Source organism: Macaca nemestrina, chromosome 1 (assembly GCF_043159975.1).
Source record: "Macaca nemestrina isolate mMacNem1 chromosome 1, mMacNem.hap1, whole genome shotgun sequence".
In the NCBI taxonomy this organism is placed as follows: Eukaryota; Metazoa; Chordata; class Mammalia; order Primates; family Cercopithecidae; genus Macaca; species Macaca nemestrina.
The window spans coordinates 144,396,397-144,424,326 of record NC_092125.1 but is presented as its reverse complement, the minus strand read 5'-3'; the positions used below and the strand labels follow the sequence as shown (position 1 = coordinate 144,424,326).

General features: G+C 38.1%; 2 protein-coding genes across 3 annotated transcripts in view; one reads left to right on the top strand and one right to left on the bottom strand.

Moving 5' to 3' along the window:
- Nucleotides 1-26,948, bottom strand: part of LOC105482816 (guanylate binding protein 7) — a 46,725-nt gene extending 19,777 nt beyond the window's left edge. Inside the window, exons 1-5 of one of the 2 annotated variants that reach the window (XM_011743164.2) lie at nucleotides 26,793-26,948; nucleotides 22,578-22,786; nucleotides 13,602-13,729; nucleotides 729-838; nucleotides 329-525 (exon numbers count right to left, since the gene is read on the bottom strand). In XM_011743164.2, the coding sequence (XP_011741466.2) occupies nucleotides 329-525; nucleotides 729-838; nucleotides 13,602-13,729; nucleotides 22,578-22,786; nucleotides 26,793-26,836 (688 nt within the window). In that variant the 5' untranslated portion in view covers nucleotides 26,837-26,948. Of the gene's footprint in view, nucleotides 1-328; nucleotides 526-728; nucleotides 839-3,353; nucleotides 3,518-13,601; nucleotides 13,730-22,577; nucleotides 22,787-26,792 lie in introns of those variants that run through there. The other variant, XM_071083185.1, reaches the window with a different exon arrangement.
- LOC105482815 (isocitrate dehydrogenase [NAD] subunit alpha, mitochondrial-like) lies at nucleotides 17,183-18,211 on the top strand. The gene has a single exon (XM_071071752.1). The coding sequence runs from the start codon at nucleotides 17,690-17,692 to the stop codon at nucleotides 18,188-18,190; it is 501 nt and encodes a 166-aa protein (XP_070927853.1). The 5' UTR covers nucleotides 17,183-17,689; the 3' UTR covers nucleotides 18,191-18,211.
- Nucleotides 26,949-27,930: the final 982 nt, after the last annotated feature.

Below are 27,930 nucleotides of genomic sequence, written 5' to 3'. Positions count from 1 at the left end.
AGTTAATAAGTAACACAAATATATGAGTCTTAGGATGTGACAATATTAATTGTAATCCTTAATATATTTTTCACAGTACTTATTGGTCTAAAATCATTTGATAGAACTTTGAGTTTTAAATTTCCTCAATGAATTTGAACCTCAGCCTCTGGGAAATTTCAAGTAAAAATAACCACAAAAATCATAATCACTTGTCAATCACCAACCACCACGAGCAAGGGCCTCAGTCAGGTCCAATATAAAAATTTGTGTCAGGTGTTGAAGAGCAGGTCCTAGTTGAGCCCACCCACTACTGAACCTTCTCCCATCTAGGCTTATGCTCTGATACCTGGAATCAGCTTCAAGGCATTCTCCAGGTATTCATCTTCTGTGATGGGGTGTCCATCTAAATTCAGCTCCAGCGTAAAATCCCGAACAGTCCAAATAAAGTCTGGAAAGAAACTCACAAACTCGCTGGAGTCCTCAACTTCATCAGGCTTGGGGCAGGATTTTGCCCTGATTAACTCTGTTAGTTCAGTCACATAGCTGGGATCTCAGCTAAGGAAGTAGTAGCACCCTATACCATCGTTTCCACATCTCACTTAGAAACAAGTTTTATACACGTTCCCTTTTGCACTGTGTCTTTTCTTACTCAACCAGGACAACTGAGTCACAGCAAAGAAGACACAGTATCAGTTTCCATTCCCCTAAACTCCATAAAACCTGCTCTTCACTTCCCGGAAGGATACTGCAGCTGCTCCAGGGCCTGGTGGTTGATGGTGTTCATGCTGTTGTAAATAAAGCTGCTGCTTAGAAGCACAGCTAGGGCAAAGATCCAAGAGTCATTCTTAGGGTCACTCTAGTGTTAAAGAAATAGAAAAAAGGAAGCCACAGTTTAGATACATCTCAAGGTCAACTATTTGTATCCACGTAACCAAAACTTAAGTCATTCCAGTTTTCCCAAAATGCTGTGTCTAAAGGAAACACAAATGTAAGCTTTATATGCTTGTCAGCATGATTTGGTGAAATTAAATAAATCAGCTATAGAAAAAGCAGCATAAGCATCTCTATTTTCTGTAAAAATGTTGTTAATGTATAATACCCAATCACATGATAAGTAAATATACTTCTTCCTTTATGCTTTATCAGTTGTGTAAGGAGAACATCTTGGTTTGAAGTCTCCTGAACGATGCTCTCCACTTTTTGCATGCAATAAATTTAAATTTTTCCAAACTTGATCTGATATTATTTGTGATACTTGAAAGCACATTACTGTTAGGACTTAAGAGTCTCCTTTTAATTTATTCACTTATTAATTCATTCATTTGGTTGTCCATTCACTATTTCAGCTGTAGTATATATAACGGAATAGTAAGGCGTGTAATATGAATTTTGAAGATCATGTTAAAGTCAAACTGTATTTTTGCCATTTATATTGATCTTCTCAGGGCATCACTTTCTTTACATATTAAAAGTAGCAATTGACATGGTCAATGTGTAAAATATTCAATGCAGTGCCTAAAGCATAGTAAGTATGAAGTCATTAGTGAACAATAATCCTTCGGCAGATTTTCTCAATCATGGCTATATTAGTAATGCAAATGTTAATCAATCAAATTCACCAAAAATTGTTCAGCTATGTACAAAATGCAGATGCTGCCTTTGGTTTTGTGGATGCAAAGTTCCATAATCACAAGAAGATGACTTTCAGGAGTGGCAGATAGCATTGTCAACATAAAAGTGCAACCAAGATGATAATTTCTGCCTGGAGTGGAACCAAAGTCATAATGTAAAAAACAAAACAAACAAAAATCTAAAAAATGGGAGGTGAGAAGGAAGGAAAATAAAGAGAAACAAATGCTCTGTGAGTTCGAGCAAGAAGTTACTGTGTCTAACTAGAATAAGATGACAGTAGGTTGAAAAGAGCTGGACGTTAAGGAGTACATAAAATGAGGACTTGTGGAAATGAAAGAATTAAAAAGGTGAAAGACTCAACAGAATCCAAGTCAAAAATTTTAGGGTATGATCATATAATGGTATTACAGTTATTTAATTCAACTGAATGAGTGAATAGGTATGTGGAGAAGACAAGGCTAGAAATACTATTCAGGGCAAGACATGAAGGTCTTGCCTTCTAAATTCTAAAATAAATAGAATTAAATGCTGACCAAATCCACAAATTCCAAGACCAACAAGTAATTTTGCTTCCATCAAGCATGTATATATTTGTATGTTTTGGTTCCTTGAACAGTCATACTTTTGCAAATAAAAAAGTTTATGCACATTACAATCTATTTCAAATCAATATTTCATCTTTGTTGTACACTGAAATGATGATTGATAACTTTAGAACTGTATCCTTAAATTCACTGTTTCTAAATGAGACCCCACACACATTTGTAATTTTTGCAGTATGAAAACGAAAACACACTAATTCTATTTTCTTTTTTTTGAGATGGAGTCTTGCTCTGTTGCCCAGACTGCAGTGCAATGGTGCAATCACTGCAACCTCCATCTCCCAGGTTCAAGTGATTCTTCCACCTCAGCCTCCGAAGTAGATGGGATCACAGGCACCTGCCATCATGCCCGGCTAATTTTTGTATTTTCAGTAGAGATGGGATTTCACCATGTTAGCCAGGCTGGTCTTGGACTCTTGACCTCAGGTGATCCACCCACCTTGGCCTCCCAGAGTGCTGGGATTACAGGTGTGAGCCACTGCTCCTGGCCTCTATTTTCTTTTTCTTTTTCTTTTTTAACTTTTAATTTAAGTTCAGGCTTACCCCCAAACTTAATAAAATAAAATAAATAAGTCAAAATATTTTATTTTAAGTTCAGTGGTGCCCCTGAACTTAATGAAATACCATGAAACTTAATAAAAGTTTAAAAAAGGAAAATTGAGAAAATGTCCCTGTCTGACAGCTTTGAAGAGAGTACCGGTTCTCCCAGCACAGAGTTTGAGCTCTGAGAATGGACAGACTGCCTCCTCAAGTGGGTTCTTGACCCCCGAGTAGCCTAACTGGGAAAGACCTCCCAGTAGGGGCTGACTGACACCTCATACAGCTGGGTGCCCCTCTGAGACAAAGCTTCCAGAGGAAGGATCAGGCAGCAACATTTGCCATTCTGCAATATTTGCTGTTCTGCAGCCTCCCCTGGTGATACCCAGGCAAACAAGGTCTGGAGTGGACCTCCAGCAAATTCCAACAGACCTGCAGTGGAAGGTCCTGACTGTTAGAAGGAAAACTGACAAACAGAAAGAATATGCACACCAAAACCCCATCTGTACATCACCATCATCAAAGACCAAAGGTAGATAAAACCACAAAGATGGGGAGAAACCAGAGCAGAAAAACTGAAAATTCTAAAAATCAGAGCACCTCTTCTCCAAAGGAACACGGCTCCTCGTCAGCAATGGAACAAAGTTGGATGGAGAATGACTTTGATGAGTTGAGAGAAGAAGGTTTCAGACGAATGGTAATAAAAAACTTCTCCGAGCTAAAGGAGATGTTCAAACCCATCACAAAGGAGCTAAAAACCTTGAAAAAAGATTAGACAAAAGGCTAATGAGAATAAATCGTGTAGAGATGACTTTAAATGACCTGATGGAGCTGAAAACCATGGCATGAGAACTATGTGATGCATGCACAAGCTTCAGTAGCTGATTCGATCAAGTGGAAGAAAGGGTATCACTGATTGAAGATCTCATGAATGAAATGAAGCGAGAAGAGAAACTTAGAGAAAAGAAGAGTAAAAAGAAATGAACAGATCCTCCAAGAAATATGGGACTATGTGAAAAGACCAAATCTATGTCTGATTGGTGTACCTGAAAGTGATGGGGAGAATGGAACCAAGTTGGAAAACACTCTTCAGGATATTATTCAGGAGAACTTCCCCAACCTAGCAAGGAAGGCCAACATTCAAATTCAGGAAATACAGAGAACGCCACAAACATACTCCTTGAGAAGAGCAACTCCACGACACATAATGGTCAGATTCAGCAAAGTTGAAACGAAGGAAAAATGTTAAGGGCAGCCAGAGAGAAAGGTCAGGTTACCCACAAAGAAGTCCATCAGTGGATCTCTCAGCAGAAACTCTACAAGCCAGAAGAGAGTGGGGACCAATATTCAATATTCTTAAAGAAAAGAATTTTCAACCCAGAGTTTCATCTCCAGCCAAACTAAGTTTCATAAGTGAAGGAGAAATAAAATCCTTTACAGACAAGCAAACGCTGAGAGATTTTGCCACCATCAGGCCTGCCTTACAAGAACTCCTGAAGGAAGCACTAAACATGGAAAGGAACAACTGGTACCAGCCACTGCAAAAACATGCCAAATTGTAAAGACCATTGATGCTAACATGAAACCGCATCAACTGACAAGCAAAATAACCAACTAACATCATAATGTCGGATCAAATTCACACATAACAATATTAACCTTAAATGTAAATGGCCTAAATGCTCCAATTAAAAGACATAGAATGGCATATTGGATAAAGAGATAAGACCCATCAGTGTGCTGTATTCAAGAGACCCATCTCATATGCACAGACACGCATAGGCTCAAGATAAAGGGATGGAGGAAGATCTACCAAGCAAATGGAAAACAAAAAACAGCAGGGGTTGCAATCCTAGTCTCTGATAAAACAGACTTTAAACCAACAAAGATCAACAGAGACAAAGAAGGCCATTACATAAAGGTAAAGGGATCAATTCAACAAGAAGAGCTAACTATACTAAATACATATGCACCCAATACAGGAGCACCTAGATTCATAAAGCAAGTCCTCAGAGACCTACAAAGAGACTTAGACTCCTACACAATAATAATGGGAGACTTTAAGACCCCACTGTCAACATTAGACAGATCCATGAGACAGAAAGTTAACAAGGATATCCAGGAATTGAACTCAGCTCTGCACCAAGGAGACCTAATAGACATCTACAGAACTCTCCACCCCAAATCAACAGAATATACATTCTTCTCAGCACCACATTGCACTTATTCCAAAATTGACCACATAATTGGAAGTAAAGTTCTACTCAGCAAATGTAAAAGAACAGAAATTGTAACAAACTGTCTCTCTGACCACAGTGCAATCATACTAGAACTCAGGATTAAGAAACTCACTCGAAACCGCTCAACTACCTGGAAACTGAACAACTGGTTCCTGAATGACTACTAGGTACATAATGAAATGAAGGCAGAAATAAAGATGTTCTTTGAAACCAATGAGGACAATGACACAACAGAGCACAATCTCTGGGACACATTTAAAGCAGTGTGTAGAGGGAAATTTGTTGTACTAAATGACCACAAGAGAAAGCAGGAAAGATCTAAAATTGACACCCTAACATCACAATTAAAAGAACTAAGGAAGCAAGAGCAAACACATTCAAAAGCTAGCAGAAGGCAAGAAATAACTAAGATCAGAGCAGAACTGAAAGAGGTAGAGACACAAAAAACCCTTCAAAAAATCAATGAATCCAGAAGCTGGTTTTTGGAAAAGATCAACAAAATCGGTAGACCACTAGCAAGACTCATAAAGAAGAAAAGAGAGAAGAATCAAATAGATGCAATAAAAAATGATAAAGGGGATATCACTACCAATCCCACAGAAATACAACCAACCATCAGAGAACACTATAAACACCTCTATGCAAATAAACTAGAAAATCTAGAAGAAATGGATAAATTCCTGGACACATACACCCTCCCAAGACTAAACCAAGAAGAAGTTGAATCTCTGAATAGACCAATAACAGGCTCTGAAATTAAGGCAATAATTAATAGCCTACCAACCAAAAACAGTTCAGGACCAGATGAATTCACAGCAGAATTCTACCAGAGGTAGAAACAGGAGCTGGTATCATTCCTTCTGAAACTATTCCAATCAATAGAAAAAGAGGGAATCCTCCCTAACTCATTTTATGAGGCCAACATCATCCTGATACCAAAGCCTGGCAGAGACAGAATAAAAAAAGAGAATTTTAGACCAATATCCCTGATGTACATTGATGCAGAAATCCTCAATAAAATACTGGCAAACTGACTCCAGTAGCACATCAAAAAGCGTTATCAACCACAATCAAATTGGCTTCATCCCTGGGGTGCAAGACTGGTTCAACATATGCAAATCAATAAATGTAATCCATCATGTAAACAGAACCAAAGACAAAAACCACATGATTATTTCAACAGATTCAGAAAAGGCCTTTAACAAAATTCAACAGCCCTTCATGCTAAAAACTCTCAGTAAACTATGTATTGATGGAATGTATCTCAACATAATAAGAACTATTTATGACAAACCCACAGCCAATATCATACTGAATGGGCAAAAACTGGAAGCATTCCCTTTGAAAATCAGCACAAGACAGGGATGCCATCTCTTACAACTCCTGTTCAACATAGTGTTGGAAGTTCTGGTCAGGGCAATCAGGAAGGAGAAAAATAAAGGGTGTTCAATTAGGAAAAGATGAAGTCAAATTTTCCCTGTTTGCAGATGACATGATTGTATATTTAGAAAACTCCATCATCTCAGCCCAAAATCTCCTTAAGCTGATAAGCGACTTCAGCAAAGTCTCAGGATACAAAATCAATATGCAAAAATCACAAGCATTCCTATACACCAGTAACAGACAAACCAGAGAGCCAAATCATGAGTGAACTCCCATTCACAATTGCTTCAAAGAGAATAAAATACCTAGGAATCCAACTTACAAGGCATGTGAAGGACCTCTTCAAGGAGAACTACAAACCACTGCTCAATGAAATAAAAGAGGACAAAAACAAATGGAAGAACATTCCATGCTCATGGATAGGAGGAATCAATATCATGAAAATGACCCTACTGTCCAAGGTAATTTATAGATTCAATGCCATCCCCATCAAGCTACCAATGACTTTCTTCACAGAATTGGAAAAAACTACTTTAAAGTTAATATGGAACCAAAAAAAGAGCCCACATTGCCAAGACAATCCTAAGCAAAAAGAACAAAGCTGGAGGCATCATGCTACCTGACTTCAAACTATACTGCAACACTACAGTAACCAAAACAGCATGGTACTGGTACCAAAACAGAGATATAGACCAATGGAACAGAACAGAGCCCTCAGAAATAACACCAGATGTCTACAACCATCTGATATTTGACAAACCTGACAAAAACAGGAAATGGGGACAGGATTCCCTATTTAATAAACGGTGCTGGGAAACTGGCTAGCCGTATGTAGAAAGCTGAAACTGGATCCCTTCCTTACACCTTATATAAAAATTAATTCAAGATGGATTAAAGACTTAAATGGTAGACCTAAAACTATAAAAACCCTAGAAGAAAACCTAGGCAATACCATTCAGAACATAGGTATGGGCAAGGACTTCATGACTAAAACACCAAAAGCAATGGCAACAAAAGCCAAAATAGACAAATGAGACCTAATTAAACTAAAAAGCTTCGCACAGCAAAAGAAACTACCATCGGAGTGAACAGGCAACCTACAGAATGGGAGAAAATTTGTGAAATCGACCCATCTGACACTGGGCTAATATCCAGAACCTACAAAGAACTTAAATAAATTTACAAGAAAAAAATCAAACAACTTCATCAAAAAGTGTTCAAAGGATATGAACAGACACTTCTCAAAAGAAGACATTTATGCAGCCAACAGACACATGAAAAAATGTTCACCATCACTGGCCATCAGAGAAATGCAAATCAAAACCACAATGAGATACCATCTCACACCAGTTAGAATGGTGATCATTAAAAAGTCAGGAAACAACAGGTGCTGGAGAGGATGTGGAGAAACAGGAACACTTTTACACCGTTGGTGGGAATATAAACTAGTTCAACCATTGTGGAAGACAGTGTGGTGGTTCCTCAAGGATCTAGAACTAGAAATACCATTTGACCCAGCCATCCCATTACTGGGTATGTACCCAAAGGATTATAAATCATGCTGCTGTAAAGACACATGCACACGTATGTTCATTGTGGCACTATTCACAATAGCAAAGACTTGGAACCAACCCAAATGTCCATTAATGATAGACTGCATTAAGAAAATGTGGCACATATACACCATGGAATACTATGCGGCCATAAAAAAGGATGAGTTCATGTCCTTTTCAGGGACATGGATGAAGCTGGAAACCATCATTCTCAGCCAACTATTGCAAGGACAGAAAACCAAACACTGCATGTTCTCACTCATAGGAGGGAATTGAACAATGAGAACACTTGGACACAGGGTGGGGAACATCACACACTGGGGCCTGTCATGGGATGGGGGGAGGGGGGATTGATAGCATTAGGAGTTATGCCTAATGTAAATGACAAGTTAATGGGTGCAGCACACCAACATGGCACATGTATACATATGTAACAAACCTACACGTTGTGCACATGTACCCTAGAACTTAAGGTATAATAAAAAAATGAAAAAAATATAACTTAACTTCCTCATCTGTGAAGATTTTAAAATGAGATTAATTTTCACTTAGGGAGGAAGCAAAGGGAAGAACACAGATTTCACAGATGGGATGCCTGGCTGAAATTCCAGCTTGACCATTGGTAACTGTGTGACCATGGGCAAGTTACTCGACCTCTCTCTACTTGGTGTCCTCATATGACAAGTAGGGATAATAATAGTACATGTTTTATAGGGTCATTGTATGATTAAACATGTTATTATTTATAGAGTGCTTAGAATAGTGCCTGACACATAGTGCTATATGTATTTAGTAAATAAATAAAAGCAGAAATTGAGGGGATAAAAAAGAATTAATTTGATCACAATAAAGGCTTCTTTCTTTCCTTTCCAAATGCTTAAAAACAACACTTAAAAAATTTATTTTGAAAAAAATAGAATTAGTTTGTTTTGGCTTTCATACTGCAAAACAGGGGTTTGTTACATAGGTAAACTTGTGTCATGGGGGTTTGTTGCATATGTTATTTTATCACCCAGGTGTTTAGCCAAGTACCTATTAGCTATTTTTCCTGATCTTTTCCCTCCTCCCATTGTCCACCTTCTGATAGGCTCCAATGTGTGTTGTTTCCCTCTATGTGTCCATGTGTTCTCATCATTTAGCTCCCACTTGTAAGTGAGAACATGTATTTGGTTTTCTGTTCCTGCATCTATTTGCTAAGGGTAATGGCCTCTGGCTCCATCCATACCCTGCAAATGATCTTGTTCTTCTTTTATGGTTGCATAGTATTCCATAGTGTATATGTACCACATTTTCTTTATCTAGTCTATCATTTATGGGACTTTAGGTTGATGCCATGTCGTTGTTATTGCACCATAACGAATATTCACGTGCATGTGTCTTTATAATAGAGCAATTTATAGTCCTTTAGGTATATATCCAGTAATGGCATTGCTGGGTCAAATGGTAGTTCTGTCTTTAGGTCTTTGAGGAGTTGCCACACTGTCTCCAACAATGGTTTAACTAATTTACACTCCCACCAACAATGGATAAGTGTTTCTATTTCTCCACAACCTAGCCAGCATCTGTTATTTTTTGACTTTTTGATACTAGCCATTCTGACTGGTGTGATCATGATAGTATTGTGGTTTTGATTTGCATTTCTCTAATGGTCAGTGATATTAAGCTTTTTTTTCATATGATTGTTGGCTGCATGTATGTCTTCTTTTGAAAAGTGTCTGTTTATGTCCTTTGCCCACTTTTTATTTTTATTTTTGTGAATTTAAGTTCCTTAAAGATGCTGGATATTAGACCTTTGTCAGAAGCAGAGTTTGCAAACATTTTCTCCCATTCTTTAGGTTGTCTGTATACTCGGTTGATGGTTTCTTTTGCCGTGCAGAAGCTCTTTAGTTTAGTTAGTTCCCATTTGTCAATTTTTGCTTTTGTTACAATTGCTTTTTTGGCATCTTCATCGTGACATCTTTGCCCATGCCTATGTCCTGAATGATATGGTCAAGATGGTTTTCCAAGGTTTTTATAGTTTTGGGTTGTATATTTAAGTCTTTAATCCATCTTGAGTTAACTTTTGTATATGGTCAAAGGAAGGGGTCCAATTTCAATCTTCTGCATATGGCTAACCTGTTATCCCAGCACTATTTATTGAATAGGGAATCCTTTCCCCATTGCTTGTTTTTTTGTTTTTTTGGTTTTTTTTTTCCAGGTTTGTCAAAAATCAGATAGTTGTAGGTGTGCAGTCTTAAATTCTGGGTTATCTGTTCTGTTCCATTGGTCTATGTGTCTGTTTTGGTACCAGTTCCATGTATTTTGGTTACTGTAGCCCTGTAGTATAGTTGGATGTCGGGTAGCATGATGCCTCCAGCTTTGTTCTTTTTGCTTAGAATTGCCTTGGCTATTTTTTGCCTGAGTTCTTTTTCGGTTCCATATGAATTTTTTAAAAACAGGTTTTTAAAAAAAATTTTATTTTGTTTTTAATTTTTTTATTATTATACTTTAAGTTCTAGGGTACATGTGCATAATGTGCAGGTTTGTTACATATGTATACTTGTGCCATGTTGGTGTGCTGCACCCATCAACTCATCAGCACCTATCAACTCGTCATTTACATCAGGTATAACTCTCAATGCAATCCCTCCCCCACACCCCATAATAGGCCCCCGGTGTGTGATGTTCCCCTTCCCGAGTCCAAGTGATCTCATTGTTCAGTTCCCACCTATGAGTGAGAACATGCGGTGTTTGGTTTTCTGTTCTTGCTATAGTTTGCTGAGAATGATGGTTTCCAGCTACATCCATGTCCCTACAAAGGACACAAACACATCATTTTTTATGGCTGCATAGTATTCCATGGTGTATATGTGCCACGTTTTCTTAGTCCAGTCTGTCACTGATGGACATTTGGGTTGATTCCAAGTCTTTGCTATTGTGAATAGTGCCGCAGTGAACATACGTGTGCATGTGTCTTTATAGCAGCATGATTTATAATCCTTTGGGTATATACCCAGTAATGGGATGGCTGGGTCAAATGGTACTTCTAGTTCTAGATCCTTGAGGAATCGCCATACTATTTTCCATAGTGGTTGAACTGGTTTACAATCGCATCAACAGTGTAAAAGTGTTCCTATTTCTCCACATCCTCTCCAGTACCTGTTGTTTCCTGACTTTTTAATGATTACCATTCTAACTGGTGTGAGATGGTATCTCATTGTGGTTTTGAAATCCATTTCGTCTCAGAAAAACAGTTCTTTTCTAATTCTGTGAATAATCTCAATGGTAGTTTAATAGGAATAGCATTGAATCTATAAATTGCTTTTGGGCAGTATGGTCATTTGAACAATATTGATTCTTTCTCCCCATGAGAAAGGAATGTTTTTCCTTTTATTTGTGTCATCTCTGATTTCTTGGAGCAGTGTAGTTCTCCTTGGAAAGATCTTTTGCCTCCCTAGTTAGCGGTATTCCTAAGTAGAAATTGTGAATGGCAGTTTGTTCCTAATTTGGCTTTCAGCTTGACTGTGGTTGGTGTATAGGAATGTTAGTTATTTTTGCATATTGATTTTGTATCCTGAGACTTTGCTGAAGTTGTTTATCAGCTTAAGAAGCTTTTGGGCTGGGACTATGGGGTTTTCTAGACATAAAATCATGTCGTTGGCAAACAGGGATAGTTTGACTTTCTCTTTTCCTATTTGGATGCCCTTTATTTCTTTCTCTTGCCTGATTGTCCTGGCCAAGGCTTCCAATACTATGTTGAACAGGAGTGGTGAAAGAGGGCATCCTTGTCTTGTGCTGGTTTTCAATAGGAATGCTTCCAGCTTTTGCCCATTTAGTATGATGTTGACTGTGGGTTTGTCACATATGGCTCTTATCATTTTGAGCTATGTTCCTTCAATACCTAGTTTATTGAGAGTTTTTACCATGAATGGACTTTGAATTTTATTGAAAGCATTTTCTGTATCTATTGAGATAATTGTGTAGTTTTTGTCTTTATTTCTGTTATGGGATGAATCACATTTATTGATTTGCATATCTTGATCCATTCTTGCATTCCAGGGATAAAGCCTACTTGGTCATGGTGGATAAGCTTTTTGAAGGGTTGCTGGATTTAGTTTGCCTGTATTTTTTTGAGCATTTTTGCGTTGATGTTCATCAAGGATATCGGCCTGAAGTTTTCTTCTTTTGTTGTTGTATCTCTCCAGGTTTTGGTATCAGGATGATGCTGGCCCCATAGAATGAGTTAGGGAGGAGTGCCTCCTCCTCAATTCTTTGGAATATTTTCAGTAAGAATGCTACCAGCTTTTCTTTGTACATCTGGTAAATTCAGCTATGAATCCATCTGTTTCTGGGCTGTTTTTTTTTTTTTTTTTTTTGGTAGGTAGGCTATTTATTAATGCCTCAATTTCAGAGTTCATCATTTGTCTGTTCAGGGATTCAATTTCTTCCTAGTTAAGTCTTGAGAGGGTGTATTTGTCAACAAATTTGTCTATTTTGTGTAGATTGTCTAATTTATGTGCATGGAGGTTTTCATAATATTGTATTTATGTGGGGTCAGTGGTAACATCCCTCTGTCGTTTCTGACTAATTCTATTTTCAGTTTATACTCAGACTAATATAAATATAGGAAAAGACAGCACCTAATACTATAAAGCAAAATTATCTAGAATTATCCAATTTGCAAATTTTTGTCTGGGGCTAGCTCATGCTCTTCTAGAAGTCAGTGATGCTTACATTGCCTGCCCCTGTAAATTGGGCAAAAACTTTTATAAATGTTCCTGGTATAGCTGGTGCTTTTCTTTTTCTTTTTTTTTTTTCTTTTCTTTTCTTTTTTTTTTTTTTTTTTTTTGAGACGGAGTCTCATTCTGTCACTCAGGCTGGAGTGCAGTGACGTGATCTCAGTTCACTGCAACCTCCACCTCCCGGGTCCAAGTGATTCTCCTGCCTCAGCTTCCTGAATAGGTGGGATTACAGGCACCCGCCTCCACGCTGGGCTAATTTTTGCATTTTTAATAGTGATAAGGTTTCACCATTTTGCCCAGGCTGGTCTCGAACTTCTGACCTCAGATGATCCACCCGCCTTGGCCTCCCCAAGTGCTAGGATTATAGGCGTGAGCCACCGCGCCAGGCTAGCTGGTGCTTTTCTATGCATTTAAAAATAGATTATTTCAGTGAAACTCTATTTTCCTGATTTCTACCTTCAAGCCTACGAACCCCACACACGTTAACTAGTAGCACCCATTAATCCCACCGGTTACAGCGTCTTCCAGGTAGCTTTCTCCTAAATTGTATCATTGGGTTAGGCCCTCACTTCCAGCATCTAAGCACTCTAAATGATCACAATGTTGTCTTCGCCACTAGGCTCTGAGCATTTACCTGGTTCACTGATTAGCATAGAGCTTTGAAATTCAGGATTCTGTATTTAGCACACAGCCCTAGACTTCTGCTATGCAGTAAGTATTTATTAAATTTTATAATTCATCCAACTGTTAAAAATAAGAAGATCTATCACTAATACTTCAAAATATTTGAGCTTACCCAGAAAGTAAGTTCCCAGAAATGAAATTTAGCTTTGTTTCCATAATCAGATTTGTGATTCAGGAATAGGCCAGAGAAGTTGGATTGATATTATGCATAAAAACATAAAAAGAGAATCAAAGGGTAAAGAAGATTTCTCTATGGCTCTGTCTTACCTTTTCCATATCACCCAGGCCCTCCGTGTCCAGAAGGACCAGGGTGTGGTTTGACTTAGAGGGGTGGGGCACACACCACATCCAGATGCCTTTGGTTTCAGACTTCACTGTGCAGCCCAGAGGGAAGCCTTCAAGGGAAGAGGAGAAACAACATATAGTGACAGCAGAATCCAGGCAGACAAGGCCTAAACCGGTTAAATGTATAAGAATGTAAGTTTTCGGCAGGGGAAATGGGTTGCTTCCATTTCAGCAAAGAAATCAATCAAATCTTTATTTATATAAATGACTTTCTCAGAAGGTACTTGGGTCCCCTATTCACTTCATATCTAACCATAGGCTCAAATAAGTTATATTACAGAATTAATGTAAACTCTATTAACCTGTTACTATGGTCTGAACATTAATCCCTCCAATCCCCCATTCATACGTTGGAACTTCAGTGAAGTCTGAAACCAAACCCCAAGGTGATGATATTAAGAAGTCAGAAGTGGGGTGGGTGCAATGGCTCACACCTGTAATCCCAACACTTTGGGAGTTCGAGGCAGATAAATCACGAGGTCAGGAGATAGAGACCATCCTGGCCAACATGGTGAAAGTTCGTCTCTACTAAAATACAGAAAATTAGCCGGGCATGGTGGTGCGCGCCTGTAGTGCCAGCTACTTGGGAGGCTGAGGCCAGGGAATCACTTGAACTCAGGAGGTGGAGAGATTACAGTGAGCCGAGATTGCGTCACTGCACTCCAGCCTGGCAACAGAGTGAGACTCCGTCTCAAAATAAAAAAGAAGTCAGAAGTGATTAAGTCATGAAAGGTCATGTCCTCAGTAATAAAGTTAATGCCCTTATAAAAGGCCTTGAGGGATGAGTTCATGTCCTTTGCAGGGACACGGATGAAGCTGGAAACCATCATTCTCAGCAAACTAACACAGGAACAGAAAACCAAACACCACATGTTCTCACTCATAAGTGGGGGTCAAACAATGGGAACACATGGACACAGGGAGGGGAACATCACACACCGGGGCCTGTTGGGGGTTGGGGGCTAGGGGAGGGATAGCATTAGAAGAAATGCCTAATGTAGATGACAGGTTGATGGGTGCAGCAAACCACCATGGCACGTGTATACCTATGTAACAAACCTGCATGTTCTGCACATATATCCCTGGACTTAAAGTGTATATATATATATATACACACACACACACACACACACACACACACACATATATATATATATATATATATATATATATATATATATATATATATATATATATATATAAAGACCTTGAGGGAATTTGATTGTTCCTTCTGTCCCTTCTGCCATTTGGGGACAATGGGAAACCCCCTCTGAGTAACAAGCCCTCACTAGACATTGAATCACCTTGTGCCTTAATCTTGGACTTCCCAACCTCCAGATCTGTGAGAAATTAGTTTTTATTATTTATAAATTACCCTGTGTAATGTATTTTGTCCTAGTGGCAGACACAGACTAAGACACCTGTGTATTTTTATGCAACGCTCAAGAGGAAGAAAAAAGCATGCATTCATAAGTAAAATTAGGGAGAGGGCTGAGACAAGAGGTCCAAGTGCTGGGCTCATCTTCATGTAGTGACTCTTTTTCCTTATGCAGGTGCCACCTGAACAGAAGGATATCCAAACAGAGGAGATTCTGACATGGAAAGGACAGTATAAAGCATCCACTCTAGTATGGTCTGTTGAAATGGTTTCCAGGAGTGGAGTAGTGAGAATAAAATCTTGAAATTTAGTTGAGGAATCTGTGATTTGAACTCCTGAGTATGTAGCCAAGTAGACCAGGTTTGTTAGTAATGGAACCCATTGAAGTGTTTCACATGGATGATGACAAAAATCAGCAAAATATTTAAGAAAATCCATGAGGTATTAGAATACTGCAGGAATTAAAAAGTTATACCTCGGACTAGTAAAAGAGTTCTAGAATTTTAAAGGCTGAAAGTGTGAAAGTTATCAGCATCAAAATGCCAAACTTGAATGCAATGAAGTCAGCAGACCATGAAGGAAAAGCTCTCGTGCACACTTTCCTGTGATGGGAACTGCCACTGAAGATGTTGCCAATCCACAACCTCGCAACAAAGGCTAATATTCTGAGGACATCTTTCCAGTAATAGCCAGTCTTAACTGTAAACTTCAAGTGGTCTAACTTGCAATCAGAGTCCCTGCAATCAGGGTCCCTTCTGTGAAGACTCTCTCTTAGCAACAGCCAGTACACATATTAAGTCCTGTGAGTAAGCTCCTGTAAACAAATAAACTTTTGTTTCAAAACACCCTGCGTGTACTTCTCCTTTTTATCTTTAAAGTTCCCACTGTCTCAACCAACCTATGATTTATTATAGTGTGCATACCTGAATTGGTATGCATATGGTCCCCTGCTCATTCTTAAATAAACTCATTTCTTTGGAGAGCTACTTTCTCTGTTGTTACTTTAGCTTGACATAATCTGGCATCGGAAGTGGGATCTAAAGTGAGCTCATCTTGGAATGATCAGCAGCCCCTGAAACCATGAGTGGTATTCCCTTGTTGAGCCCTTTGATCTGTTCGTTTCCACATCTGACCTTTTGTACTGTGTTGAGTCTCCCCTTGGGTTAAAATCCCTTCTTTTTGTCTGGTTCAGGATCTTATTTGGATAAGGTCACCTCAATAAAAAGCCCTGAATCCCTTCTTAGCCTAAAAATGACTTTGCTTTTTCTGGCAAGCCCTTTATGAGATAAGAACATTGTCCTTCTGGTGAGTACTCTTTTTTTTTTTTTTAACTTCTGCATGCCTGGTTTAATATTTTGTTTGGTCTGCCTGCCTGATTTAAAATTTTGGTGAATTGAGTCTTTTCTTACTTCTAAACATCTGCCAAGAGCAAAAATAAATGTACCAAACAGTAGGCATGGGTTGACCAATTTAAACCAGTTAAGGCAGTGCCATCATTAAGGAGTGACTCCAATCTCTGAAGATGAAGTATTTTGTGTGAAGGTAAACGGGCCATGGATAGGCAAGGTTACCATTAGAGCATCTGCCACACTTAAGAAAATTTCTATTCAACAGGGAAAATGTGGTCATGGGTTGGACAACAAAGGCAATGATTGTCCACCAACTAAAACAAATACCCTGGACCGGGTACATTGTAAAACAAAACACCAGTCCAAACTTCTGACATTCCCAACCAGATTCATAGGATTTTATTTTTTTCTTTTCAGAGATTAATGAGAAACAAAATAAGACACCCAAATTTAAAGGCATGCCAGAATAATCTTTCTTCTGGGACTCTAGCCAGCTGTATTTATGGTCCATCTCATGCACACTTCTCAATTGATGGGGAAATTACACCAAAAGTAATTTAGAATTACAATGGCCATTATGTGGGACATTCCAGATGAACTTTCAAGAACTGCATTTTAAGAAGAGAATTTAAAATTGGAAGGGGTCGGTCTCTGCAGAGCCAGGAGGGGAAGCGAAGGCTGGGCCTGGGTGGATCTCCAAGGTCTGTCTGCTGCTGGGGGTATTCCACAACCCAAAACAGGTGACTAGAGGTTTTACTGATGTTGTTCAGCCAGTGACTTTAATTCCAGGAGATGGTATTGCCCCAGAAATTTCAGCTGCAGTTATGAAGATTTTTGATGCTGCCTAAGCACCTATTCAGTGGGAGGAGTGGAACGTCACTGCCATTCAAGGACCTGGAGGAAAGTGGACGATCCCTTCGGAGGCTAAAGAGTCCATGGATAAGAACAAGATGGGCTTGAAAGGCCCATTGAAGACCCCAATAGCAGCCGGTCACCCATCTATGAATTTGCCGCTGCGCAAAACATTGGAGCTTTACACAAATGTCCGGCCATGTGTCTCTATCTAAGGCTATAAAACCCCTTACACCGATGTAAATATTGTGACCATTCGAGAGAACACAGAAGGAGAATACAGTGGAATTGAGCATGTGATCATTGATGAAGTTGTGCAGAGTATCAAGCTCATCACCGAGGGGGCGAGCAAGCCCATTGCTGAGTTTGCCTTTGAGTATGCCCGGAACAACCACCGGAACAAAGTCACGGCGGTGCACAAAGCCAACATCATGCGGATGTTAGACGGGCTTTTTCTACAAAAATGCAGGGAAGTTGTAGAAAACTGTACAGATATTAAATTTAATGAGATGTACCTTGATACAGTATGTTTGAATATGGTACAAGATTCTTCCCAATTTGATGTTGTTGTTATGCCAAATTTGTATGGAGACATCCTTAGTGACCTGTGGGCAGGATTGATCGGAGGTCTTGGTGTGACGCCAAGTGGCAACATTGGAGCCAATGGGGTTGCAATTTTTGAGTCGATTCATGGGACGGCTCTAGACATTGCAGGCAAGGACATTGCAGGCAAGGACATGGCGAATCCCAGAGCCCTCCTGCTCAGTTCTGTGATGATGTTGCGCCACATGGGACTTTTTGACCATGCTGCAAGAATTGAGGCCGCGTGTTTTGCTACAATTAAAGATGGAAAGAGCTTGACAAAAGATTTGGGAGGCAATGCAAAATGCTCAGACTTCACAGAGGAAATCTGTCGCCGAGTAAAGATTTAGATTAACGCTTCTACAACTGGTATTTGCATCAGTCACTCTAAATGGACCCCACATAAACCTCTGTTTAGAATACCTAGGGATGTATGCTTTGGTTTACTTGTTTCTTGACAATACATTTTTAGATCTGGCCTTTTCTTAACAAAATCTGTGCAAAAGATGCATGCAGGTGGATGTCCCTAGGTCTGTTTTCAAAGAACTTTCTCCAAGTGCTTATTTTGTTTATTAAGTGTCTACCTGCTAAATGTTTTTTTTTTGTAAAATCTGAGTGGACTGTATCATTTGCTATTCTAAACCATCTTACACTTAAGTTAAAATAGTTTATCTTCAGCTGTAAATATCAGGATACAGAATTAACAAGAGAAAATGTCAAACTTTTTAAGAAAAACCTTGTTTTCTTTGGTTTTTGAAAAACATAATGGAAATAAAACAGGATATTGATGTAATAGCACAAAATGACACTCTTATAAAACTAAATGGGCACAAGAGAAATTTCCTGGGAAAGTTCACATCAAAAAGAGTGAATGTGGTATATTTCTAAATGAAATGGAAAATAGAGACAGATTTGTCCTTCACAGTAGAGTATGAATAAAAACTTCACATCCAAGAAGTATATAACGAGAGATATAATTTTTATTAATAAGACAAAGGTAATATATTGGATACAAAGACACGAAAAATGTATTGTGCATTCAATTATTTTGCTGTCTCGAGATTTAATATTCTTTCCAAGAGCTTTTAATGAAGCAGAGAGCTAGTACTTCATTTTCATTGGAGGCATTTTCAGCATCATGAGTTGTCACAGCCTCTGAGCCTCTGAGCCCCTGATTTTAAGCCAGAAGGGCTGAGCGTATTGTAAACTTATTCTTGCATGTTGCTGTCTGGGAATGGACCACACTACAGCTGGTAGTTCTGGGGGCCATACTGCCGAAAGGCCTGAACACATGTTATTTTGGCTGCAATTGAGGAACTCGGGATGATATTAAGTTTGTATTTCAGCAACTGCCCCTTCTCCTATCCCAAAGCACCAATTACTGCCCTCTGCCTCAGCATTACCAGTATAAGATGACATTCCAAAGATTGCAGGCAACTCAGCCTGAGTTAATTCACAAAATTGTGCCATGCCGGGACTTGAGCTTGGGCTTAGGCTTGGGCTCAGCTTTAGACCCTCAGGCATCTCCTTTCTCTTCCTGCCTTCCTCTCCCTTATCTTCCACTGCAGCATGATTTTCTTAATCTTCATACACTCACTATTTTCATGAACAGTTACCCTCTGGCCCCACAACCAAACACAACTCATGGCCTCCCTTGGCCCTTGCATAACATTGCGTGGTGGCTCACACCTGTAATCCCCGCATTTTGGGAGGCTGAGGTGGGCGGATCACCTGAGTTCGGGAGTTCAAGAGGAGCCTGACCAACATGGAGAAACTCCGTCTCTACTAAAAACACACACGCAAAAATTAGCCGGGCATGGTGGCGGGCTCCTGTAATCCCAGGCAGGAGAATCGCTTGAACCCGGGAGGCGGAGGTTGCAGTGAGCCGAGATCGCGCCATTGCATTCCAGTCTGGGCAACAAGAGCGAAACTCAGCCTCAAATTTAAAAAATAATAATAATAAAAACCAAACTGTTGTGGAAACTGCAGTTTACCCCAAATTTAGTCCACAGCCTCCACAGAATTAACAGTTAAAGGCAAATGAAAAATCTCAAAGGTTAGCCATTTGAGCAAGTAACCTTAACTTATTCTATTTTTTCAGAAAAATAGTTTGGATTTAGCTGTCCTTTTACAAACAAGTGAGTTTGAATCTCTATGTTTTACAGTGTTATGACTAAATTTTTTAAAGTGGAAAACCCTGTGATCTTTGCTTGTGTGTGTATTTATGTTTGCATGTTTTGTGTATGTAATAATTTTCTTCCAAGATATGTGAAAGAACTCTATTTAATTGGCTTACAAGATATGTGAAAGGGCTCTATTTAATTGGCTTAAAGGGTCAACAAAGCAAACGTAAAAGAGTCTCTTGACTATTCTTGCTGTACTTGTATAAATAATCAGGCTTTGTTTGATGAGGTTAAATTTATTCTGAAACAAGCCTTATCTTGGCAAAAACTGCAACGACTAGAGGAGAAAATTTATTATTAAGAAAGGAAAACTATACTTTATCTGTTATTAGATTGCAGCCCTATGCATTGCTTTTGAGTTTATTATTATTTATCTACAACCTGGACTAAATTTCCAATTCTTCTAGGTTCGTCCAACCCAATTTTCTGGCCTGGAATTGCTAAAATAAAAATCTGCTCTGTTCCTGAAGCTCTATACACTAAAGCTACACAACTCAATGTAAATTTCAAGGGATGAATCTCATGTCTCGTGTTTGGGCCACACAGAAAGTTCACCGAACCACTCCATGCCATACCCAAAGACATTTAGTGTGTAAACCAGTATGAGAAGTTGATGGTTTCATGCCATGGACAGCTTTTTCTAAGAATGATAGAACAATACTTACAAAAATGAGACTATTATCCTTCTTAAATTTTCTTTGCTTGTGCCTTCTTTTTCATTTGACAGGATAATGCCATAGTTATAATTTCATAATCATCAGCTTCTGTGGGTACCTGATGGAATGTTGGATCTGTCATGCCAATCCCAAATCTTTACATGATCTAAGAGATGCTTTCTTCCATGTAGTGAATAACTTTGGCAATATTCTTAACACAACTTTTTGTTCAAATTGTACCAATGATCCCTTTTTACAGAGTTAGCACTCTCAGCTTTAATTTAACCAAGTCATGAGATACTAAATAATAGAATCACTAACCAAACTATGTAAAAGACTCAATGCCTATACCAAATCTTACCCAGTCCCACATGGTCTTTTAATTTGTTTAATTGAGCTCTTGGTTCAGAACCATCGTCCAAAATGAATTTGTTATGCTCCTGTTGGTTTTGCTTTGCATTATTTTCTTTAAGCTTTGTACCTGTTACCTGTCTGACTTCTGCAGAAATGACACTCCTGAGATAATAATGCTGGCTCAGCACTTAAAGGATATGCCAAAAATGTTGAATTGAAAAAATTGACTTCATAATGAATTCCAGGGAGAATTAGCCTGAAACCCACTCCTTCCAAACATCCTTGTTGCTCAAATGTGGCTAAAAGTGTTTTGAAACTGACTCCCAGTCACCAATCACTTGGGACTGACTTGGGAACAAACCAACTAAATCAAGTGCATCCAAGCACTGAGGAACACATAATGCATAACTACAGGATGATTGATCAGAGATGCTTTCAGAGAAAGATCTTGATCAAAGGGGGAACTGCAAAAGTTGTCAGAAGCAAAATGGAGTCACTTATGCCAAACCCTAACAAAATGGAGTCAGGAGTTCATGAAGGAAGGGCTTTCCTGTACACTTTCTTGTGGTGGAAATTGCCATTAGGACATTGCCAAACTACAACCTTGCAACAAAGGCTACTTCTGTACTTCCAGTAATAGCCAGTCCTAACCACAATCTTGCAAGTGGCCTTACTTGCTGCCATCAGGGTCCCTGCAGTCAGGGTTCTCTCCATAAAACTCTCTCAAGCAGCAGCCAATGCACATGTCCTCACCTGCAATATGATCCTGTAAACCAGTGAACTTTCATTTTACATTAACTGGCATATATGTCTCCTTTTTGTCTTTAAAAGTTTCTCACTGCCTTAACATTTCCAGACGAACTTATGATTTGTTATATGCATTTCCAGAATTTACAAATCCCCTACTTATTCCTGAATATATTCATTTCTTTGGAGAGTGACTATCTGTTGTTATTTTGAGTTGACAGAGGAACTCAAGATATGGTAGTCAAATCATTCATTTCCTGAATGATGAAAATGAAGAGTAGAAATAGTAACTGATTGGCTTAGTTAGAAAGACATACAAACTACACTTTAACATCAGGCTTCTAACTGGTAGCTTGGTGCTTTATAAACCACACTGAGTCCCTGACACTACAGCCTCATGTAAAAGAGAGAAATTGTAACCAATAGTGACCTTAATTACAAAAAATAGAGAAATTAGAATATCCAATATGTATTGAAACATTCATTTTATCTTAAAGTTCTGTGGAAACTTGCTATTACTACATAAACATTTTAGTAAATATTTAATAATGCATCATTATTTAATTTTTTATTAATACCTTATTTATATATGAAATGTGAAGATAAAGGCAAAGTGGGAAGAGTCAGTTGACTCTAATCCTCCAGAGTGAATGTAAAGAGTATGCTAATGAATTCAAAGTTAGCTATCAATATTTATCTCCAACACTAACTTTCTTTCATCTCATCTTCAAACTGGACACGACTGACTGTGTAACTGGACAGATGGGGTTCATCCATGCTTTGCTGGTGCCACTCACCTTTGTTCTTCCCAGCCAGCTTGTTCATCAGGTAGGATTTGCCTGTGCGGTAGAGGCCCACAACTGCCACCACTGCTACAGGCTGTGTAATGGCAGACAGAATCTCCAGAGCTTCTGGATTTACCACCAGATGCCCTTTAGTGTTTTCAATGAGGCATACTGGGCCTGGCATGTGGATCTCTGATGCCATGTTCGGACCGTTCCTTTGTCTGCAAGGAAAAAATGAAGCAGAAAGTAATGTCTGGTCAGTCAATTGAGCTGAATTCTACAATAGGGCATAAATTTTTGTTTATTATTCTTGAGCATTGTTTCTTGTGCATTTCTAAGAAGACCTGTGGCCCTTTAAGGTTGTCCTATAGACAGGGCCACTGGTTGCCTTTTAAAATAACTTAATTTTGAAACAGACTTATAGAAAAGATGCATGATAGGTATGAAGAGTGCCCATATACCATTTCCCTGGCTTCCCCTAATGTTAATATTTTACATAACCATAGAGCAATTACTGAAACCAGGATTTTAACATTTTAACATGATAACTAATTTACACTCCTTATTGACATTTCACCAGTCTCCCACTAATGTCCTTCTGCTTCACGATCCAATCCAGGATCCCTCATTGCATTTAGTCATTATGTTTCTGTAGTTTTCTTGCATCTTTGATAGTTCCTTATTCTTTTTTTGTCTTTCATGTCTTTGACATTTTAGAATAGTACTGGCCTTTGATTTTGAGGAATATCCTTCACTTTGGAGTTTTCTGATGTTTCCTCATTGATTGAAGTTATGCATTTTTTTTTTTTTTTCAAATGTCACAGAAGTGATGTTCTGCCATTTTCAGTGTCTTGTATTAAGAGATTCATGATGTTGACATGACTTTTTCTGGTGCTGCGACCTTCACTTTGATCACTTGGTTAAAGTGCTTGCTGCCAGATTTCAGATTTCTCCACTGTAAAGAGTTTTGTGCCACTTTGTCACTAAAACATTTCCATTTTGAGAAACAGTTTGGAGACTATGCAAATACAATCTCATCATACTTTGTTGTTGTTGTTGTTGTTGTTGTTTCAGCCACTACTTTTAGTTTTTATTGACGATTCTTTTTGTAGTGTTTGACTAAATAGATTTTTTATTATAGTCATTCTTTCTATATTTATTAACTGGAGTTCTACCATGAGCAAGGGCTGTTCCTTCTTTATTTATTTTGTTTGCTCATTTAATCATTTACTTGTATCAATGCAGACTCAGAGATATTAGTTTTACTCTGAGGGTTTCAATATTTTACAATCAATATTTATTTTGTTACTCAACTTGTCCTAGATTTCATCATTGAGAGCTTCTTCAAGCTGGATCCTTTTTTTTTCTTTTTTCTTTTTTCACATGCTTCCATCATATTTTCAGTGCTTCTTTTCTTTTTGGCTCCACAACGTATTCTAGAAAACACATCTGCATTTTTCCTGCTTTATCCCTAGAATCCACCACTTCTCCCAGTATCTTTGGTTTCTTTCATTGGATAATGGTATTTTGACACCAAGATATCTCTCTAGGTGTGTTAATTATTTCTAGACCCACTCAGGGGCAAATGTGAGAAATATATGTATGTATACTAGCACACATCTGTATTTATTTTTATTTGTACATTTCTGTAATAAAGCTTGAGATTCTGTTGATATTTCCAGTTCCAGTCCAACACATCTGAGCTCATTCAAGCTTCTGACTTTCCTTTTTAAACTATTTTCTCTAAATAAGCTAGACTTTGGTCTCCTAATAGGTAATACATTTGTTTCCTTGCTCAATCCTAGTATATTCATATAGTAGTATCAAAATTGATAATAAATCTGTGGAAAAATAAATTTACTTACTACAAGAAAATTATTAGCGTACAGTTCTTTTGGTCTTTAGCCTTATATACACACTCAAAACATTGCACTTCAAAGTTGCTTAGGTTAGTTTTGTCCTTCACCTTCTTCAGTATGATTAAATTATTCGTTTGTAAAACAGTTAGTTACATTTGTTACTGTTTCTGTTTCATTTTGGCCTCCCTCACATCTTGGTCTCTTGGTTGATTTTAAGTATGATTTATTTTTTGAGTTTGTGAAACAACATGGTTCTTAAATTCAGAGCTTTTCAAAAAGTTACAGTCAGAGAAGTGTCACTTTTCCTTCCTCTTACCACTCCACTCCCATTGCACTGGTCTTCTATTCTTTCTACCACATTCCAATCCATCCTCCGTAGATACCCAATCTTGTTAGTTTTTGGTTTACCCTTCTTGGATTTTCTTTTCACAAACCAGAATGTACATATTTTCTTTTTCACATTTTCTAACACGAAGATCATATCATATAGAAATTTGGAAATCCCTCCACATCTGTTCATAGAAAGCCTTTAAAATCCTTTTAACATTTATCTACTCCTTTATGTGGATTATACCCCAGTTTATTCAATCACTCTTCAATGTATGGGCATTTAGATTGTCTCAAATATTTTGCAATTACAAACAATGCTGCAATGAATAACTCTGTAACTTTATGCAATGTGTATTTTTATATTGTTACAGGAGTAATTTCAGGATAGATTCCTACCAACAGGATTGCTTGGTCAAAAGATGAGAGTATATAATTTTGTAGATATTGCCAAGTTCCTCTACAGAAGGTTGTACAAGGCTGCATTCCCACCAGCTCATCTTGTATGTCATTTTCCAGAAAATGGAATGTTTCTGAGGTGCCCTGCTTACTCTTCTGACTTAATTACAAAATTTCCTTTGGAAGCTTTTTACGTTCACATTTAGATCTTTGGATTGAGCAAAGCTGAGCTCGCTGAGCTCATGTGTATAGTAATAGTAATTTTCATCTAGGGAACATTGTGTCATACATATCTGCATATTTTGAAACATAGATACCATTCTAACCCATCCTTGGTCCTGATTTCTTCCAAGCCCCTCTGTGGGCAGGGTCTGGTCAGACTGTGGGACTCAGGTTACCCAATGGCTTTCTCCTTTCACTGTGCATCGGCATTCACACATTATTCATGCAAGCCTGATAGCTCGCACCTGACACTTATCTGTTGATTTTTGACTCAATTATGTTACCAGATTTTGAATTCTCTGCATTTTAAGATTGATTCTTTATTACCTCCATGTATATCAGTCTGCATATTGTTTTTAATTATTTCATGTAATGAAGTCACACCAGGAAACATTCTTTGAGAAACCATGGCTTGTTTTTTGTCTGATCTCTGCCGTATAGGGAGTAGCATGTGCACAATTGTAATCTTGCTATCTTTATCCAGGACTTGATAAATTAAATATTTTGATAGTTTTGTAAAGTTAAAAGGAGTGAAAAGCCTTCTTGTAGTAATGCTTTAATTTTGTGTTTTTAAGTTGAATGTCTCAATCCTTATAACTTATGTGATCATTATACAAAGTATATAATCTCTTTAAGATACAAGCAAATATAGATGATAGATACTATAGTTTTCATTTTTATCCTATAATAAAGAGTGGTTTGCTTCCATATAGAGTTAGTTACTTCTGACTTGTTCCACTGGAGGCTTCTATTAAATTATCTGTCTTCCCATCACTTCAACAGAAGATGGAAAAAACGCCGTTTATTTTTCTGTGATCATGACCCATTTCCTCTTATAGCAATGGCCTACAGGATCTGCTGGCAAGCAAGAAGGGCAAACCAGAAACTAAAAAGATTGGGTATCTATGGAAGATGAGTGAAAACACAGTATGGGTCTGTCCAATTCCATAGCTTATACTATGCTACCATAAAATAGGAATCAATCAATCATTGGCTCAGAAAAGGTGGTGGCACAAAGATGTTATAAGCTCCTCGATTATAATAATGTGTTGCCTCTTTTTGCAGCTCCCAAGTTACCTACCTTCATTTACCTATAGCTATAAATGTTGGCAATAAAGAAAGTGACAGAGTCTATTAGGCAGATATTTAAAGATAACGGTAATTTAAGATGGTGCCAGAAAAGAAATAACAATCTTAGAACATTAGCTTCTCTGAATATCTGTTCCACTTCTACTGAAGCCTAATTTGACACAGCAGGAATTAGAGCACAGTAAAGTACATGCAGTCACCTAAGGCCAGGATTTCATCTAGACTTGTATCCTGTAGCTGGCTCAACTGCAGCGTACCTTGGGGATGGTCAACTTAGAGAAAACTAATGGATCCTTATAAATCACAAAATCCTTATAAGTCCTAGTCTTACCCAGAGTAGAGATCCTCCGGAGTTGGTAAGAAGGCAGCTTCCATGAGAAAGTTACAAGTCTTTATTCTCTTCTCTTTAGTTCTGAATTTGGCTGCACTGCTTTCTCCCTCTTTTTTTCTTGCTGGAACTTTGGACTTTTACCTTACCTCTCTAATGTCAGGGGCTTTCCAGACTTTCTAGAGACCTGTATTTATACATGTAAAAAGCAACGCAACCTCTGCGAATAAATAGAGTAATATGACAGTCCGTGATTTAGCAACAATAAAAGAAATTGCTGACAGCTGTGCTAGTGAGAGGATTTGACATAATTTCTCAAACAGAATCTTCCAATTTTATTATTAGAAGAGATCTTAGAGACAGCTTGCAATTACTTAAAGAAAAAAACTTCATTGAATCATTTAAAATAATGACATTCATCTCATGTTTGTGGGCCACGTTGAGAAGTGCAGGAATGAGAAAGCTTAATATAATATTGTTTAGGTTCAATTCACTTGAATATTAGACTCTTTTAAAATGGACCTCATTATTTGCGTTTAGAAATGAGGACTGTAAGTACTCTGAGGGAATGTCCACGTCTTACACATGTTTGAATTATTAACACCTAACTCAGGTCTTGGCACTTAACATTTAATGATAATGAAGGCAGTACCCATTTTGTTTACATAGATTATCCCATTGTATTCTTATCAGGAATACTTTTACCACAATGTTAAAAGAGAAATGTAATAATTTGTTACAATTACGGAGCTACTAAATAAGATTTGGGCCCAAGAAGTCTTCCTGTCAATCACTTCATTAAAATACTCTGTGTTTGCTTAGTGTACAGAAACAGTGTTTTCTCCTCATCAGTTCCATTCTAGGCCATATTCTTTACACATACCATTTTAAATATAAAAATACCTCAAGATAAAGGGTGTTTATTATCCCCATTGTCCAAGGGGGAAAAATAATCAGAAAATGGGTAATTAATATGTCTAACTAAAGCCATTGAGCTACACACCAAGGTAGCAAGTAATTGAGTGAGATTCAAACTTGAAAATCCATTTGATTAAAATCACATTGATTCGCTATGGCATATTGTCTCTAAAAGAGAGGAGGGTGGGAAAAGGGGAAGAAAGAGAGAGAAATGGAGAGCAGA

Bases quoted from the DNA above. Each gene is read 5' to 3' on its own strand.
- LOC105482815 (XM_071071752.1), top strand. From the start codon at position 17,690: ATGCGGATGTTAGACGGGCTTTTTCTACAAAAATGCAGGGAAGTTGTA.